Source organism: Lepidochelys kempii, chromosome 27 (genome assembly GCF_965140265.1).
Source record: "Lepidochelys kempii isolate rLepKem1 chromosome 27, rLepKem1.hap2, whole genome shotgun sequence".
In the NCBI taxonomy this organism is placed as follows: Eukaryota; Metazoa; Chordata; order Testudines; family Cheloniidae; genus Lepidochelys; species Lepidochelys kempii.
The window spans coordinates 14,409,715-14,423,528 of record NC_133282.1 but is presented as its reverse complement, the minus strand read 5'-3'; the positions used below and the strand labels follow the sequence as shown (position 1 = coordinate 14,423,528).

The window sequence follows — 13,814 nt, the reverse complement described above, 5'->3', positions numbered from 1 at the left end:
CGCCTCAGGCCCAGAGGGTCGCCCTCTAGGGGCGGAAGGGGAGATGGCTCCTGGATTCCACCCTTGGCCTCTTTCCCTGATCGAGATGGTCCCTGTGCCCCACGTAGGCTGAGCTGGTCCCTGCCCAGCATACCGCCCCCAGGGCACTGCTGTCTGTGCTGCACACTGGCGGGCGGGGGTGTGTGTGTGTGTCCCCTTGCTGACTTGCTTGTCTTTTGTCCCATTGCTTTGCAGGCCAGAGGCACTCCCCGCTCTCGCAGCGCCGCTCCCCGGCGCCGCCCTGCCCGTCCCCGGCTCAGCAAGGCCGGTCCCCGGTCCCCCCGTGCCAGTCTCCTGCGCTGCAGCGGCGGTCTCCCGTCCCCCCGAGCCAGTCCCCTGCCCAGCAGCGCCGCTCCCCGGCGCCCCCCCCGAGCCAGTCCCCTGCCCAGCAGCGCCGCTCCCCGGCGCCCCCCCCGAGCCAGTCCCCCGCCCAGCAGCGCCGCTCCCCGGCCCCCTCCTGCCCATCCCCCGCCTCCCAGCACCGGGCGCCCCCCGCCAGCGAGAGGAACGTGATGGATCTGGGGTACTCGAAGCCCCCAAGCCACCACATCAAAGCCAGCTTCCAGGGGCGCCGCAGCTACTCGGAGGTGAGCGACGCTGCCGTGTACCGGCAGGGCCACTCCCTGTGGCTGCAGCCCGAAGCCTCCACGCTGCCAAAGCACCGTCCCTACGGCGAGGTTTACATCGGCGGGGCCGGGGGCGCCAGAGACGCCTTCGAGGAGCACCTGCGCTTCGAGAAGCAGTCCTCCGACGAAGATGAGTGGACCGTTCCCAGCCCCCCCAGTCCCGAGGCGGGAGCCACCCGCTGTGCCTCTTTTTGTGCCGGCTTCCCCATCCCCGACCCCGCCGCGCACCGGACAGCTGCCTCCTACTCCAGGGCCGAGCACGCGCAGTCCTGGCCGTCGATCAACGTAAGCGCTAGCCCCGGTTACTGCCTAACCCATTGTCCCGCTGCGAGCTTCTTCGCAGCAGCGCCACCTCCAGGCCTGGTCTGGGCCGGCCTTGCCGAACCCCCGGCCCTCACCCCTGGACTCGGGGACGTGTGTCCCCGTTTCTCAGCAATGGGTCTGAACCAGAATGTAGGACGCAGGGAGGAAGAGGAGTGGTGGTCCTGTGGCTAAGGACGGGGAGAGCTGCGTTCCATTCCTGGCTCTGCTGCTGCCGAGCTGCGTGACCTTGGGAAAGTCACTTAACCACTGTGTGCCTCAGTTTCCCCATCAGTAAACCGGGGAGGGGGGGGGCTGTGAGGATCAATCCAGTCCGTGGCTGAGGCAGTTGGTTACCGTGGTGCTGGAGGCCCCATGAAAGCCTGTAACCAGATAAGAAATGTGGGGAACTTTGGCTCCCAACCTTAATCTGAGCTCTGCCTGGTGGACCCCAGCGGTGGACAGCAAGTGCTGGGAGAGGCATCCTCTAGTGAATCCCACTAGGTAGCTCCTGTTACAAGGGGGATTTTCCTCCGCCAGCCCAGCATAACTAGTTTGGCTGAGTGGTGGCTGAGGGGAGCTGACACCTATGTCTCTGCGTCCTTGAAGGCTGCCAGGAGGGGGAGGGTGGGGTGTAACCCCCCAAGGAGTGGCCTGAAATTAATGAGGGGGGAATTCAGGCTGAAGATCCCAGCAAAGCCTGCTGAGGGGGAGACCTGGGGGCTGCAGAACAGTCTCCTGGGGGCAGAAGGCAGTTCAAAGGGAAGACCTGGGCAGCGCACTTAGACCCAGCAGGGTGGATCCCCGGCTGGTGTGAATTGGGGCTGCTCCATTGACATCAGCTGGGCTTCTGGCCCCTCAGCTCTCTGGGGAGGTACCTGGGACTCTCCTTTAAGCAGAAATGTCATTTTTTGCCCCCTCTCGCCCCGCAGCTGCTGATGGAGACGGTGGATTCTGACATCCGAAGCTGCCCCCTCTGCCAGCTGGCGTTCCCTATCGGCTACCCGGACGATGCTTTGATAAAGCACATTGATTCGCACCTGGAGAACAGTAAGATCTGAGGCTCCTCCTCCTTCCTCCTCATCACGACTTCCTTACAGCCCTGGCCCCCTTTGGATGCTGCATGAAAACACGGGGAGCAACACGCCTCCCTAAATACCTCCAAGTCTTCAGTACCTGCAGGAAAGACTGAACTGTAAGAGACTCACCTCTCGCTCTTCCCCTCACCTTGGTTTTAAGTGGGTTTCTTTTTCCCTCCCCTCCCCGCCCCGGGGAATGGCAGGATCTGCAGTACTCCTTGTGTCAGCCGGGGGAATGCTCTGGTCCAGGTACTGGGGAGGGGCAGAACAGTTAGTAGTGGCTTCTTACAGAGGGTGTCGCTTGCCTTTTACTGCTTCTTCCTTTACAGCTCTTGCTGTGCCATTTGGTTTCTCTGGATGATCTCAGGGAGGATTGATGGAGGATGGATTCCACCCCCCACTCTGAAAGCTGCTGCGGTGAGAGGCACAGAGTTTCCATGCACCTGTCTGCGGGAATCTCAGTGCAGTTTGAGTCTCTCCCCTCTCCCCAGGGGTTTAATTGTTACAGGGCGGTTGGTTCTCTTCAGCTTTGGTCACTGTTGGCCCCTGAGAGCTTTCAAACCAACCTGCCTTGGCCTTTGGCTGCTAGTTCAAGCATCTTTCCATTAAAATCCGTCCCCGCCCTTTCTCTCAGTGACGCTGTTGAGAAACAAAACCCACTTTCTAGAGGTGTAGCATGGACATCCTATAATATTGCACTGAACTTAATGTCGGCTAGGGGCCGTATCCTGATCTCTGCAAAGTCAATGGCTGCTTTTGACTTTGACTCTGGTGGAGCCCAGCTATGTCCCTAGTGTATTTATATTCTCTTTGATGTACCGTTTACTCCTCCTTCATCCTGACACGTTGCTTTGAGTAGCTAGTTACCGTGTATCAAGAATACCCTCTGTGTCCCACATAGTGGTCACGCCCTCACCTTGCCCGCAGTCTCGTGATGGCATGTGACACTGTCGTGATGGCATCATGTTAATTCCACAGCGGTCACCTGCGTGGGTCCAAGACCCACTGTCTCTCTCCGGCCTTACCAAGCATCTTTGCATTGTACTGATCTGCGACAAACCCATTCAGACTGGCCAGCTGCCCTCATTTCCCCCTGCCCGTACCCCGGGGACTGTCTCAGTGGAACTTCATGGAGTCATTCATTCATCAGAAGTGCCCGTACAGTGAAGATCTTTTGGGAGTATCCCACATTTCCTAGCGGGACCCAGAGATATTTTTTGTGCTGGGCAAACCCCCACTCCTTCATCATTCACCAGGGCGCTGATGAAACTAGCAGCCGTAGCAGTGCGTCTCTGGGTAGGCATCGGCTGTTCCTCTGGGCCAGATCCTTGGCTGGTGTCATTCGTCCAAACTCTGGGGCGGGGAAGGGAAGGAAGAGACTCTCGCTCGCTGTTGGCAGCGCTGTGGGCTGGGAGGTGGCGTTTGCCCTCCGGCCCTTTCCACCCCAATGCTCTGCCTAGAGATGGGCCCAAACCATTAACAGTTAATCTGGAGCGACTAGATCGCTGGCATTTCAAGGGGTATTCAGATGCAGGGTTTGGGCCCCACTCTCAAATTGTTCTGGGGAGTGGGTGTGGTGTGAAATTGGTTTACTTAGGGTGAGGATTCTCTGGGCCCAAGGGGAATCCCGAGCTCCTTGTCTGAGGAAACTCTCAGATGGGGAGGGCTTGTCCACACTTGAAAGTTAATGCGGACTAAAGCACAGTGTAAATGGAAAGTGCATTAGCTGTTCCTGATTAACCCCCATGTATGGACCCTTTTATTCCACAACAAGCGTGCCCCGTTCCTGTTTAGTTTCACCATTGACCGGGGACAAGGCTGGAATACGAGGATCCACAAATGGAACAACTCCACGGGTAGTTGAGCCCTGGATTGTGGGGTTCATCCATGGAACTGCGAGACCCCAGGAAGTTAGAGGGTTCCAAACTGCCATAAGAAGGGCTTGTGGTTTAACAGGGATCAGAGCAGGGCCAACCTGCAGCTCGGGTGACCCTAGGGGCTGGCCAAAGTGATGACTAGCCTCTGGCCCCACATGCTGGGTGGCCGAGGGGTGCGTTACCGACTGATGGTGCTGGCCATCCAGGGTGGATGGATGCCAAAATTATAGGACCATGAATTGACTGATGGGCTTGATGTGGACATCACGGGGTGCGGCGCTCTGGCCTGCGTTACGTGTACCTGACGCACAAGCCACCCAGGGGTGGATCCATGCAGGAGCTTGGATCATATTGGTCCCTTCTGGCCTTAATGGGCATGTCTCCACTGCAGTTAAACTCTAGTGGCTGGCCCATGTCATCTGACTCGGGCTTGGGCTATAAAACTGTAGGGACCCTTGTGGGGTCGCAGGCTCCAGCCTAACCCCAGACATTTACAGTGCAGTCTCATAGCCCTGCAGCCTGATCCCCGCGAGCCCGAGTCACCTGAGCCCCGGGTGTTTAATCACAGCGTAGACGTACCCAAAGCCTATGAATCAGAGAGCAATTCCAGACGCTTCCAAGCAGGGCTGACGCCGGTGCCCCTGGGTAAGGTGCCTGAGTCTAGCGGGGACGCGGGCCTTTGGGAAAATGCATTCAAACCAGTTTTGTGCATTCTGGGGAGGTGGGGATGACACCCCGCCACTCATGGCTCTCCCCCCCATATCTCATGTCACGCTGCATCTGGGGCTGGAAGTCGTGGCATTGGGCAAAAAAGGGCCCAATCCTGCGAGATTGCAGAAAAATTCCAAGCAGGCTCTGAGCACCCTCAAGTCCCACTGAAGTCGGCGGGGGCTGAAAGGGCTTGAGTCTCCTTGGAAGGCCAGCTGGCATAAATCGATGTAGCCCCTCTGCACCGATTTACACTGACAGAGGAGCTGGCCCCATCCTCCTTGGCTGATGCATCACTCCTTTCCATACTCTGGTAACACACGCTCGCCCACAAGCTGTGGATGTCACAGACAAGACAAAAAGAAAAGGAGGACTTGTGGCACCTTAGAGACTAACCAATTTATTTGAGCATAAGCGTTCGTGAGCTACAGCTCACTTCATCGGATGCATACTGTGGAAAGTGCATCCGATGAAGTGAGCTGTAGCTCACGAACGCTTATGCTCAAATAAATTGGTTAGTCTCTAAGGTGCCACAAGTCCTCCTTTTCTTTTTGCGAATACAGAGTAACACGGCTGTTACTCTGAAACAGACAAGACAAGCATTTTCAGCAGGCGGAGGATTCCAGCCATATTGAAGTCATGTCACTTTAAGGTTGGGGGAGGGGCCAGCACAGGGGGGAGGAGTCAAGGGCTAGAGAAGTGCCCGTGAGCAATTTAATTTCCCCACTACTGACACCACTTGTCCCACATCCACATGAAATCTACCTCAGAGCCAACGAGAAGCAGAAAGGATGGAGAAGCAAGATGGGGCTGAGCTGCCCAGGTCCGTCTGTAGGGGTCTGATGCATTCTGCATTGTGGCGCAAAGCCTGATGCGACAATGCACGGCTCTGTCTGAAGAGCCCAGAGCTACCCCTTCCCCATGCGTGGCCTGCAGAGAGCTCTCAGTGTGTCGTTTATTGTAGGCTGCTCCGGGCCTGTTACTTCAATCCCCCCGTTCTAGTCCCACGATCCAAAGCAGAAATACGTGATGTGGTATAATCTCCGCTCCTCTCCCAACCGAGCACCCAATCGGGAGATCCAAGCGGCCTGTCAGTCATCGTTCTGTGCTGCATGCTCTTGACTGACCCCTCTCGATACGGCCCGCCAACGAACACGGGCCCCTGAGATCCCCAGCTCAGGAGAACGTGGAGAGACATTGGTCTGTACGTATCTTCCTTTTGTGTATGTTCTCTTTGAAGAGATCCTGTGCTCTGTGAAACAGAATAAGTCAAATAAAAGTTACCTATAGACTGAAGCGTCAATTGGCAGCCAAAATCTCTTCTCTTTTGGGCTCTGTGGGTCAGGGCTGGCTCGTTCGCTTTTGCAGTTAAATTCCCCAGGATAACATAATCTGCTTGGCCAGGGACAAAACGTTGGTCTAGTACTTGGAGTAGAGGATTGGGAGTCAGGACTCCTGGGTTCTATTCCTGGCTTTTGGAGGGAGTGTGGTCTAGTGGTTAGAACAGAAGAATGGGTGCCAGGACTCCTGGGTTCTATTTCTAACTTGTGGGGGCGAGGGCATGTGGTCTAATGGACAGAGCTGGGCACTCCTGGGTACTACTTTCAGCTCTGGCAAGGAGTGAAGTGCTTCCCAAACTTCTGATAAGAGTGAGCCACCCCTTAACAGATAAATTGTTTGTTCCATCCCCCTCCCTCCCCGCCTCTCCTTTTCACGATCACAGCTTAAGCTCATCTCTAGCTGGCAGTGAAATTATATCCCTGACAGCACGTCTCCCAGGGAGAGGGGTAGGGAATGGGTCTGATTCGCTCCCGGCTTACACTGGTGTCAAACTACTAACTCCACAGATGTCTGTGAGTGCTGGATCAGGCTTCAGCTGGGTGGGCTGGAACCTGATTCACTGTGTGAGAACAGCTGGTCCGTGAGGGGCTGTCTCGGCTATGTTAGAGTGGGGTGACTCTGATGGTCTCCGGGACTGAGCAAGAGCGGGCTAGAAAATGGAAATTCCTTCCTGAGAAAAAGTTGACTTTTTTTTTTTTTTATTTTCTGTCCCTAATGAAAAGTCAAAAATGTGAAATTTTTTTTGCAGGAAGGGAGGGATTTCCAGATTAAAATCTGTATGGGGAGAACCACAATGGAATCTTTTGGCATCCCAGAGGCTTGCTGGGAAGGCTGTTGTCGATTTCACAGGCCGCCTGCTGGGGGAAAGTGAAACTGACAAGAGTCTTCCAGGGGCTCCCTCTTTGCAGTTTTCCACCAGAGAAAATCAAAAAATGTTCAGCAACATTGAAATTTTCCGCCTTAGCACAACACCAGAACCCTGATCTCGGGTACCACCCTCATGCAGACAATAAGGCCGGGTCTACACGGAGCTAGACGCAGCTATGTCGCTGCGGGATGTGACCTAAACCCCGATGCAGACAGCGCTAGCTTCTCCCAGTGCTGTAATGGCGTCTACATTGACACGCAACAGCGGCGCCGATGTGGCAGTTTAAATGTAGATGTAGCCTAATAACCTCCCTGCTTGGAAGTGTCGTGGATCATGGGAAAGATAGGATTGCTCTCTATAAACATATCAGAGGGATTATTTAAGTGCAGTACCAATGTGGACACAAGAACAAATGGATATAAACTGGCCACCAGGAAGTTTAGACTTGAAATTAGACGAAGGTTTCTAACCATCAGAGGAGTGAAGTTTTGGAATAGCCTTCCAAGGGAAGCAGTGGGGGCAAAAGATCTATCTGGCTTTAAGATTAAACTTGATAAGTTTATGGAGGAGATGGTATGATGGGATAACATGATTGTGGTAATTAAATATTCATGGTAAATAAGCCTAATGGCCTGTGATGGGATGTTAGATGGGGAGGGATCTGAGTTACCCAGGAAAGAATTTTCTGTAGTATCTGGCTGGTGAACCTTGCCCATATGCTCAGGGTTTAGCTGATTGCCATATTTGGGGTCAGGAAGGAATTTTTGCCTTCCTCTGTAGCATGGGGCACGGGTCACTTGCTGGAGGATTCTCTGCACCTTGAAGTCTTTAAACCACGATTTGAGGACTTCAATAGCTCAGACATAGGTGAGAGGCTTTTCGCAGGAGTGGGTGGGTGAAATTCTGTGGCCTGCGTTGTGCAGGAGGTCAGACTAGATGATCATAATGGTCCCGTCTGACCTTAGTATCTATGAAAGAACCTGGCAGACCAGTCTTGGTGTGGGTGTGGGAACCAGAGGCACAGAAATGAGGCTCAAGCTCACACAGCAGGTGCGTGGCAGAGGTGGGGATTGAATCCGCACCACTTTCCTTTCACCCAGTGCTGGGGAATGGACCAGCTTGTGCTTTCACCACTACAAAGACCTGATGTTAGTATTGCTGGCCAGGGAAGGTGAATGAGTTGAAGTGACCTCGTAACCGGGCTCTACAGAGCCTGATTCATATCATAGCTGGATTGTTTCAGATTTACTGTGGTGTTTTCACAACAGTAAGATTAGAACCACAGGGGGTGGGAGGGAAATAGGACAATCAAAAGCAAAAGCTATGCAAGTCCCCAGGCAGTTAGGTGGGAAGCCTGTGTGAGAATGTTCCCTGCGTTACCTCCTCCAGCCCCGACCCTGCCATGCGCCCCCACCGCTGGATTGATACCTTTCGCATCCCTGGCCGGGGGGGTGGGGGTGACACGGTAAATAAAATCCATGGGAAACATGCTGACTACTCCACACGCTCCCCCCGCTCCTCCTGATCTCACTTCTATACTAGTGTGAGGCATTGATCCAAAGCCCACTGAAGTCAATGACGGGAAAAGCTGCCGGTCGGTAGAGTTCCCCCTCCCACGTTACACAGCCCGGCTTTTCCAGCCCCTTCAATGGAACCCCACTCCCCATGGCGGGTGCGGGGGAGAATGGGGCTGAATCAGGGCATGGCAGTGCCCCCTGGAGTTTATTGGGAGAACTGCAACATGTCACTTTTTTGGTGCTCGGGGTTAATTCAGGATGCTGGAAATTCAGGATGCTTTAAGAAATGCAGCTAGATCCATCGTAAATCACTGCTGCTTTTCAAGACTGAAGCGTGGTCATCGGGGTAGTTACCTATGAGTTTATCCACTTCCAAGCAGGGATATTATTATTATTTGTATCACAGTAGCAGCTAAAGGCGGGGGTGGAGATCAGGGCCTCAGGATACCAGGTGTGGGTACAACACACAGTAAGAGCGAGTCTCTGGCCCCCAAATGCTTACAGTCTAAATAGACAAGACTGACAAAGGGTGGGAGGGGGACAGAGGCCCAGGCTGGAGAAGGACTTGCCTAAAATCCCACAGTAGATAGCACCCAGGTACCTTGACTCTTCGCCAGTGCCCTATTGACAGCCCCATGCTTTGGCCTTTTAAGGTGCAAAGAGGAGAGGCTGACCACTAATCAGGTAAGTCCGGCCCCAGCTACCTGGTTTCAGGAAACAAATAGCTGTGGTACCTGCAGGGATGCAGCAGTTCAAAATGGATTGCCAATTGGGCGGGCATATTTTTTGGAAAGAGTGTTGAAAACCTAGTCTGGGGGGGCAGGAAGGGTTCCAGCCTTCAGAATCTGAACCCACAGGGCTATGTCTGGTGCAAATGAATTCCTGAACTCTTCTGGGGAGAAGAAAGCACTCTGGTCTGCAACTGAAGAGGAGATAAGCATAAAACACAAGCCCCAAGACCAGGAGAGATATGAGGCTACAAAGCACATAGTGGTTGAAACCACAGAGGAAGCGTGTAGCAAACAAGATGTTTGGTAAGCAAAATACCAAGCGAAATAGAGGCAATGGAGGAGAGAATATGCCTGATGAAAGAGCATGGAGAGAGAAAGCCAGATCCACAGCTGGTGTGAACCAACGTAGCCCTATTTAAGTCAATGGACTACATCCCCAGCTAGTATAAATCGGTGTTGCTGCCTTGACATCAATGCAAAGACACTGATTTACACCAGCTGGGGATCTGGGCGGAAGCCTTGTGCTGTTGAATTCAATGGGAAAACTCTTGAGGCTTTCAACCCTGGTCCATAATAATATCAAGCTTAGCCAAAGTCTACTGCAGCCAATTTAGAGACTCCATTGACTTCAGTGGGCTTTGGAGTGAGCAGGTTGGTAGCATCCAAGTAAGTCCGAAGGGACCACAGGAAGATGGAAATACCTAATGGGTTAATAAATGTTTCTTCTGTAGGAACAATGCCTGAGCAGTAATTACAAACAGAAGCGAACTCCTGGATGCGGTCTGAACAAAATGGTGAATTTTGGGTTGCAGGGCATTTGGAAATTTCCACTTTTCATTCTGATTCGGGATGAAAGGAAAAGTTAGAATTTCCCACAGAATGGGAGTTCTGCATTTTGACCAGCTCGAGGCGTGACTTGAAAATTGAAAATCTGGCTCTTACTCCGGTTTGGTCAGATGGAAAGTCAATGGGACTTATGCTCCTAACTGGCGTAGGGTCTGTCTACACGGCAGTGGGAAGGTAGATACAGGAGCTAGCTTTACTTCAGCTAGCTCAAATACCAAGAGCAGTGAAGTCATGGCAGCCTGGGCTAGCCACCCAAGTTCCTGCCCAGGCTCCTGGGTAGGCAGTGCTCGGGCAACTAGCCCGGGTCTGACTACAAAAGCTGCAATCGCACCCCTCAGTGTAGCGTTAACAGAGCCTTTGGTGCATTAGAAAACTGCCCCCTCAGTGCTTAAAGGGGAGCTGAGCTCTTCTGAAACACTGGCCCCGATTCTGGATGCTGAGCAGTTGTAAGTCCGGCCTTGAGCCCTTTGCAAAACAGAGCATCATGTGGATAAAAGAAAAGGAGGACTTGTGGCACCTTAGAGACTAACCAATTTAGTTGAGCATGAGCTTTCGTGAGCTACAGCTCACTTCATTGGATGCATACCGTGGAAACTGCAGCAGACATTATATACACACAGAGATCATGAAACAATACCTCCTCCCACCCCACTGTCCTGCTGGTATAGCTTATCTAAAGTGATCATCAAGTTGGGCCATTTCCAGCACAAATCCAGGTTTTCTCACCCTCCGCCCCCCCCCAAACTCACTCTCCTACTTTCCACTCTTTCCCCCCAGCAGTTTGTTCTGTCTTTTTTTCAAACCCCACATGAGAAGGCTTCTGCTGTGCTTAGTTATTCTTTGGTGAGAGAAACTTTGCAAACAGGCAACTAAACCTGAAGCAATCTAGGTTAACGCTCCCTAATGGCGACATCCGAAATAGGGTGTGACACTTTCTTGGTGGCACCCAAACCTTAGCTTGTTGTGTAGCCACCCTGCCTCAGTGAGAGAGAGATTTGCCAGTGCCAAAGTGGGGGTGACAACTCCCTGTCACCCTGATCTGTTAGCCACCCCCAATCAACTTCTCAAAATTCTGTCCTTCACGATGTTCTGTTTACCCTGTGCTTTCCTTTGTTCTATTCCCTTCACCCAAAATAAACAAGAAAAAACCTTGGAACCTTTGCTTTGTTGGTTTGTTTCCCACCTTCTCACTGGAGAATCTCGCCACGATCCAATTTTCCAGTGTCTGTAGCATGAACCTGAGCCACCCAGCAAGCTGGGTGTCGGCCCTGCCGACTACGCCCCTGCAACGCTTTCCCTGTTTAGCATCAGCAAATCTCTTGCTGAGGGAGAAGGGTAACAAGGCGCCTTCCAGACGCCTTGAGAAAACGTTAGGCGGGGGCACCCTGAAATTACTTCCAAGCATTTTCTCAGAGCTGGGCCATTGCTCTCAACCCAGCCCTGAGGCTACAAGAAAACCACATGGACGCAGCTGGGTTCAAAATAACTCTACTAAAACTATTCACGGACATGCAGGGCCTGGCCTCATATCCACCCTGCTTCTCTGTTTGGGGCTGGTGGCTTCTGCAGTAGAACACAGGGAGGCCCAACCGCAAGGTCCTGTGTGACCTTGGGGACATCATTTAGCCTCTCTGTGCCTCAGTTCCCCTCCCTGTACAATGGGGATAATAGCACTTCCCTGCCTCATAGTGGGCTATGAGGTCAGTATGGGAAAGATTGCGAGGTGCTCAGACAGGTGGGAAAGGGGCCCAAATAGCTAGCTAGAGCGAGGGAGGGCTCCCACACCATTTAAAGGGACACTACCCAATTCTATACATGACGTATTTCCCCCCGCCTGAAAGGACACTTACAAAAAAAAGCACCAACGTATTCTACCAAACGCCCCTCTCATTAGCTATACAACACACAGCCATGGTGATGCCCCAGCGCCCCGTGGTGACGGCGAGCACAGCGGGTCAGGCCTGAGCATGGCCGCAGCCGCCGTGGCTGGGAGAAGGAGGTATCCCGGCTCCCTAGGGCTCTGTTGAAAAGCCCAGCCTCTGGTAAGGAAGCTTGTCCCCTAGAGGTTGGCCGCACAATGGGAAGACCACAGAGGCTATGGTTAGGAGGTGGGATTGAAAAGGCAGATGTTTCCTCTGGCTGCGTTGCTTTATTTCCCCGCTCGGTGCCGACCCACTGAGGATAGGAATCTGTTTTAGCTCCCCCCTGTCATCCTGCCTTCTAGCTCAAGCCACAGCAGCTCATGCTCCTAGGTCTGGTGATCCCTGGGTCAGCCCCGATGCCTCAGCCAAGAGGGCAGCCAACAGATGTGCTAATCACACTGTGCTAATTACAGTCTGCAGTTCCTTCCCCTGTGCTCTGCAGCATGCCTGCTTTGATCACAGCCAGAGCGAAAGGTGCCACCATTAACCTTCTCTGCACAGCCGCAACCAGCTGCCTCAGCGGAGGGGCAGGTCAGCCGGGCCTCGGACCGCTCGCCTCTTGGAAAAAAAAAACCCCAAAGCCGCTGGGTCCCCCGCACCTGCGAGCTCATGAAGCCAGCTGGCCTCGGGGCTTGTGCTGTAACCACTGGAAGTAATGCGCCTCCGTGGCTGGGGAGCTAGCTGAAAGCGGGGAGCGTGCAGCGAGCCACCCAGGCACCTGCCTCCTCAGCCAGCTCCCGAGGAGGGTCGGTGCTTCCGGCGCCCCGCCTGCGCTCGCAGGCTCAATCAGCAAGCTCCCCAGGTGGGGGCGCTGATGTGTGCCACAGAGATCACCGTAGCCTGCGTGGTGGTCTGGTGGTTAGGTGGTCGGCAGGGGGGTGGGAGTATTGGGGAGCCATTTTTTCATCCCGCTAAGGTCCCTTTACAGAGGGGGAGGCAGAGTCGGTGCAAAGGGGGCCCCTGCTGAAAATCACCAGGGGATCCACAGGCTGGATTCCCCCGCCCAGCTGTCTGGTGACCTGCCCTGTGACAGCCTGGTCAGGATGCACAGTGGCCCCAGAGTGCAGGGGGCGGAGCGGTTCGGGGGCATGGGTGGGCTAGAGGAGGGAGGGGCGTGGCCGGGACCGGTCTGCACCCTAGCATCCTGTATCTCTGCAACGCCTCCTCCGAGGCTCGGAAGCAAAATTAGTTGCACGTCGGGGTTGAACTGGCCCCCGGCAGTTTCTGAATAGGGGAGGCACAAATGCATGCACCACAGCAGGGCTGGACCTCCCCCCCCCACCCCCCGGGGAGTCAGGACGCCTGGGTTCTGTTCCTGGCTCTGTCACTCACTCGCTTACGACCTCAGTCAGATCACTCCACTGCCCCGTGCCTCCCTCTGTCCAATGGTTTAGTGTGGAGCTGCCTCTGAGGGGTGTTGGGTGAGCTCCTTAAAGTTGAGGAAGAGCTTTGAGATCCCCATCTGGCCGGTGCTACGGACCGGCGGCGCACTATTAAAGTGCAGGGTGCGGCTGGCAGCATGCACCCCATCGGGCTGCCCCAGGCAGGGCCGAAACAGACAAGCTCCCCGTCTGTTTGGGTTGGTTAACTGGGGAGAGTCCTTGTGCCCCACCAGACAAGTCCTGCAGGACAGCTCCATGGGATAGCTCCACTTAACGCTGCCGATTCTCGAGGCCGGCCAGCCAGCATAGTTCCTCCCGCAGCCGGGAGAGGCCCCTTCGGACCTGGCCCCTCTGCCGGGAAACCTGCAGCTTGCGGGCCTGTCTGCGCTCACCCCCGGCTACACGTGTGGCCACGTGGCCTTCTCCAAACGTAAGGCTGCTTGGCTCCTCTGCTCCTAGGCCGGATGCTGCTCCCTGGTGCACGGGTCTGCAGTCTGCTCGGGGCAGCCATGACAGCTTCTTTACTCTCCCACTGGTGTGGCTGGCCTGCCCTTGCCCTGCCGCCAGCTGGAGGCTTG

The 13,814-nt window shown here is 54.4% G+C and overlaps 1 protein-coding gene across 1 annotated transcript in view; it reads left to right on the top strand.

The window, feature by feature from the left end:
• The window catches only part of TBKBP1 (TBK1 binding protein 1), a 58,929-nt gene extending 53,915 nt beyond the window's left edge, over positions 1-5,014 (top strand). Inside the window, exons 9-10 of the mRNA XM_073326063.1 lie at positions 235-950; positions 1,898-5,014. Coding sequence (XP_073182164.1) covers positions 235-950; positions 1,898-2,026 — 845 coding nt within the window. The 3' untranslated portion in view covers positions 2,027-5,014. The remainder of the gene's footprint in view (positions 1-234; positions 951-1,897) is intronic.
• Positions 5,015-13,814: the final 8,800 nt, after the last annotated feature.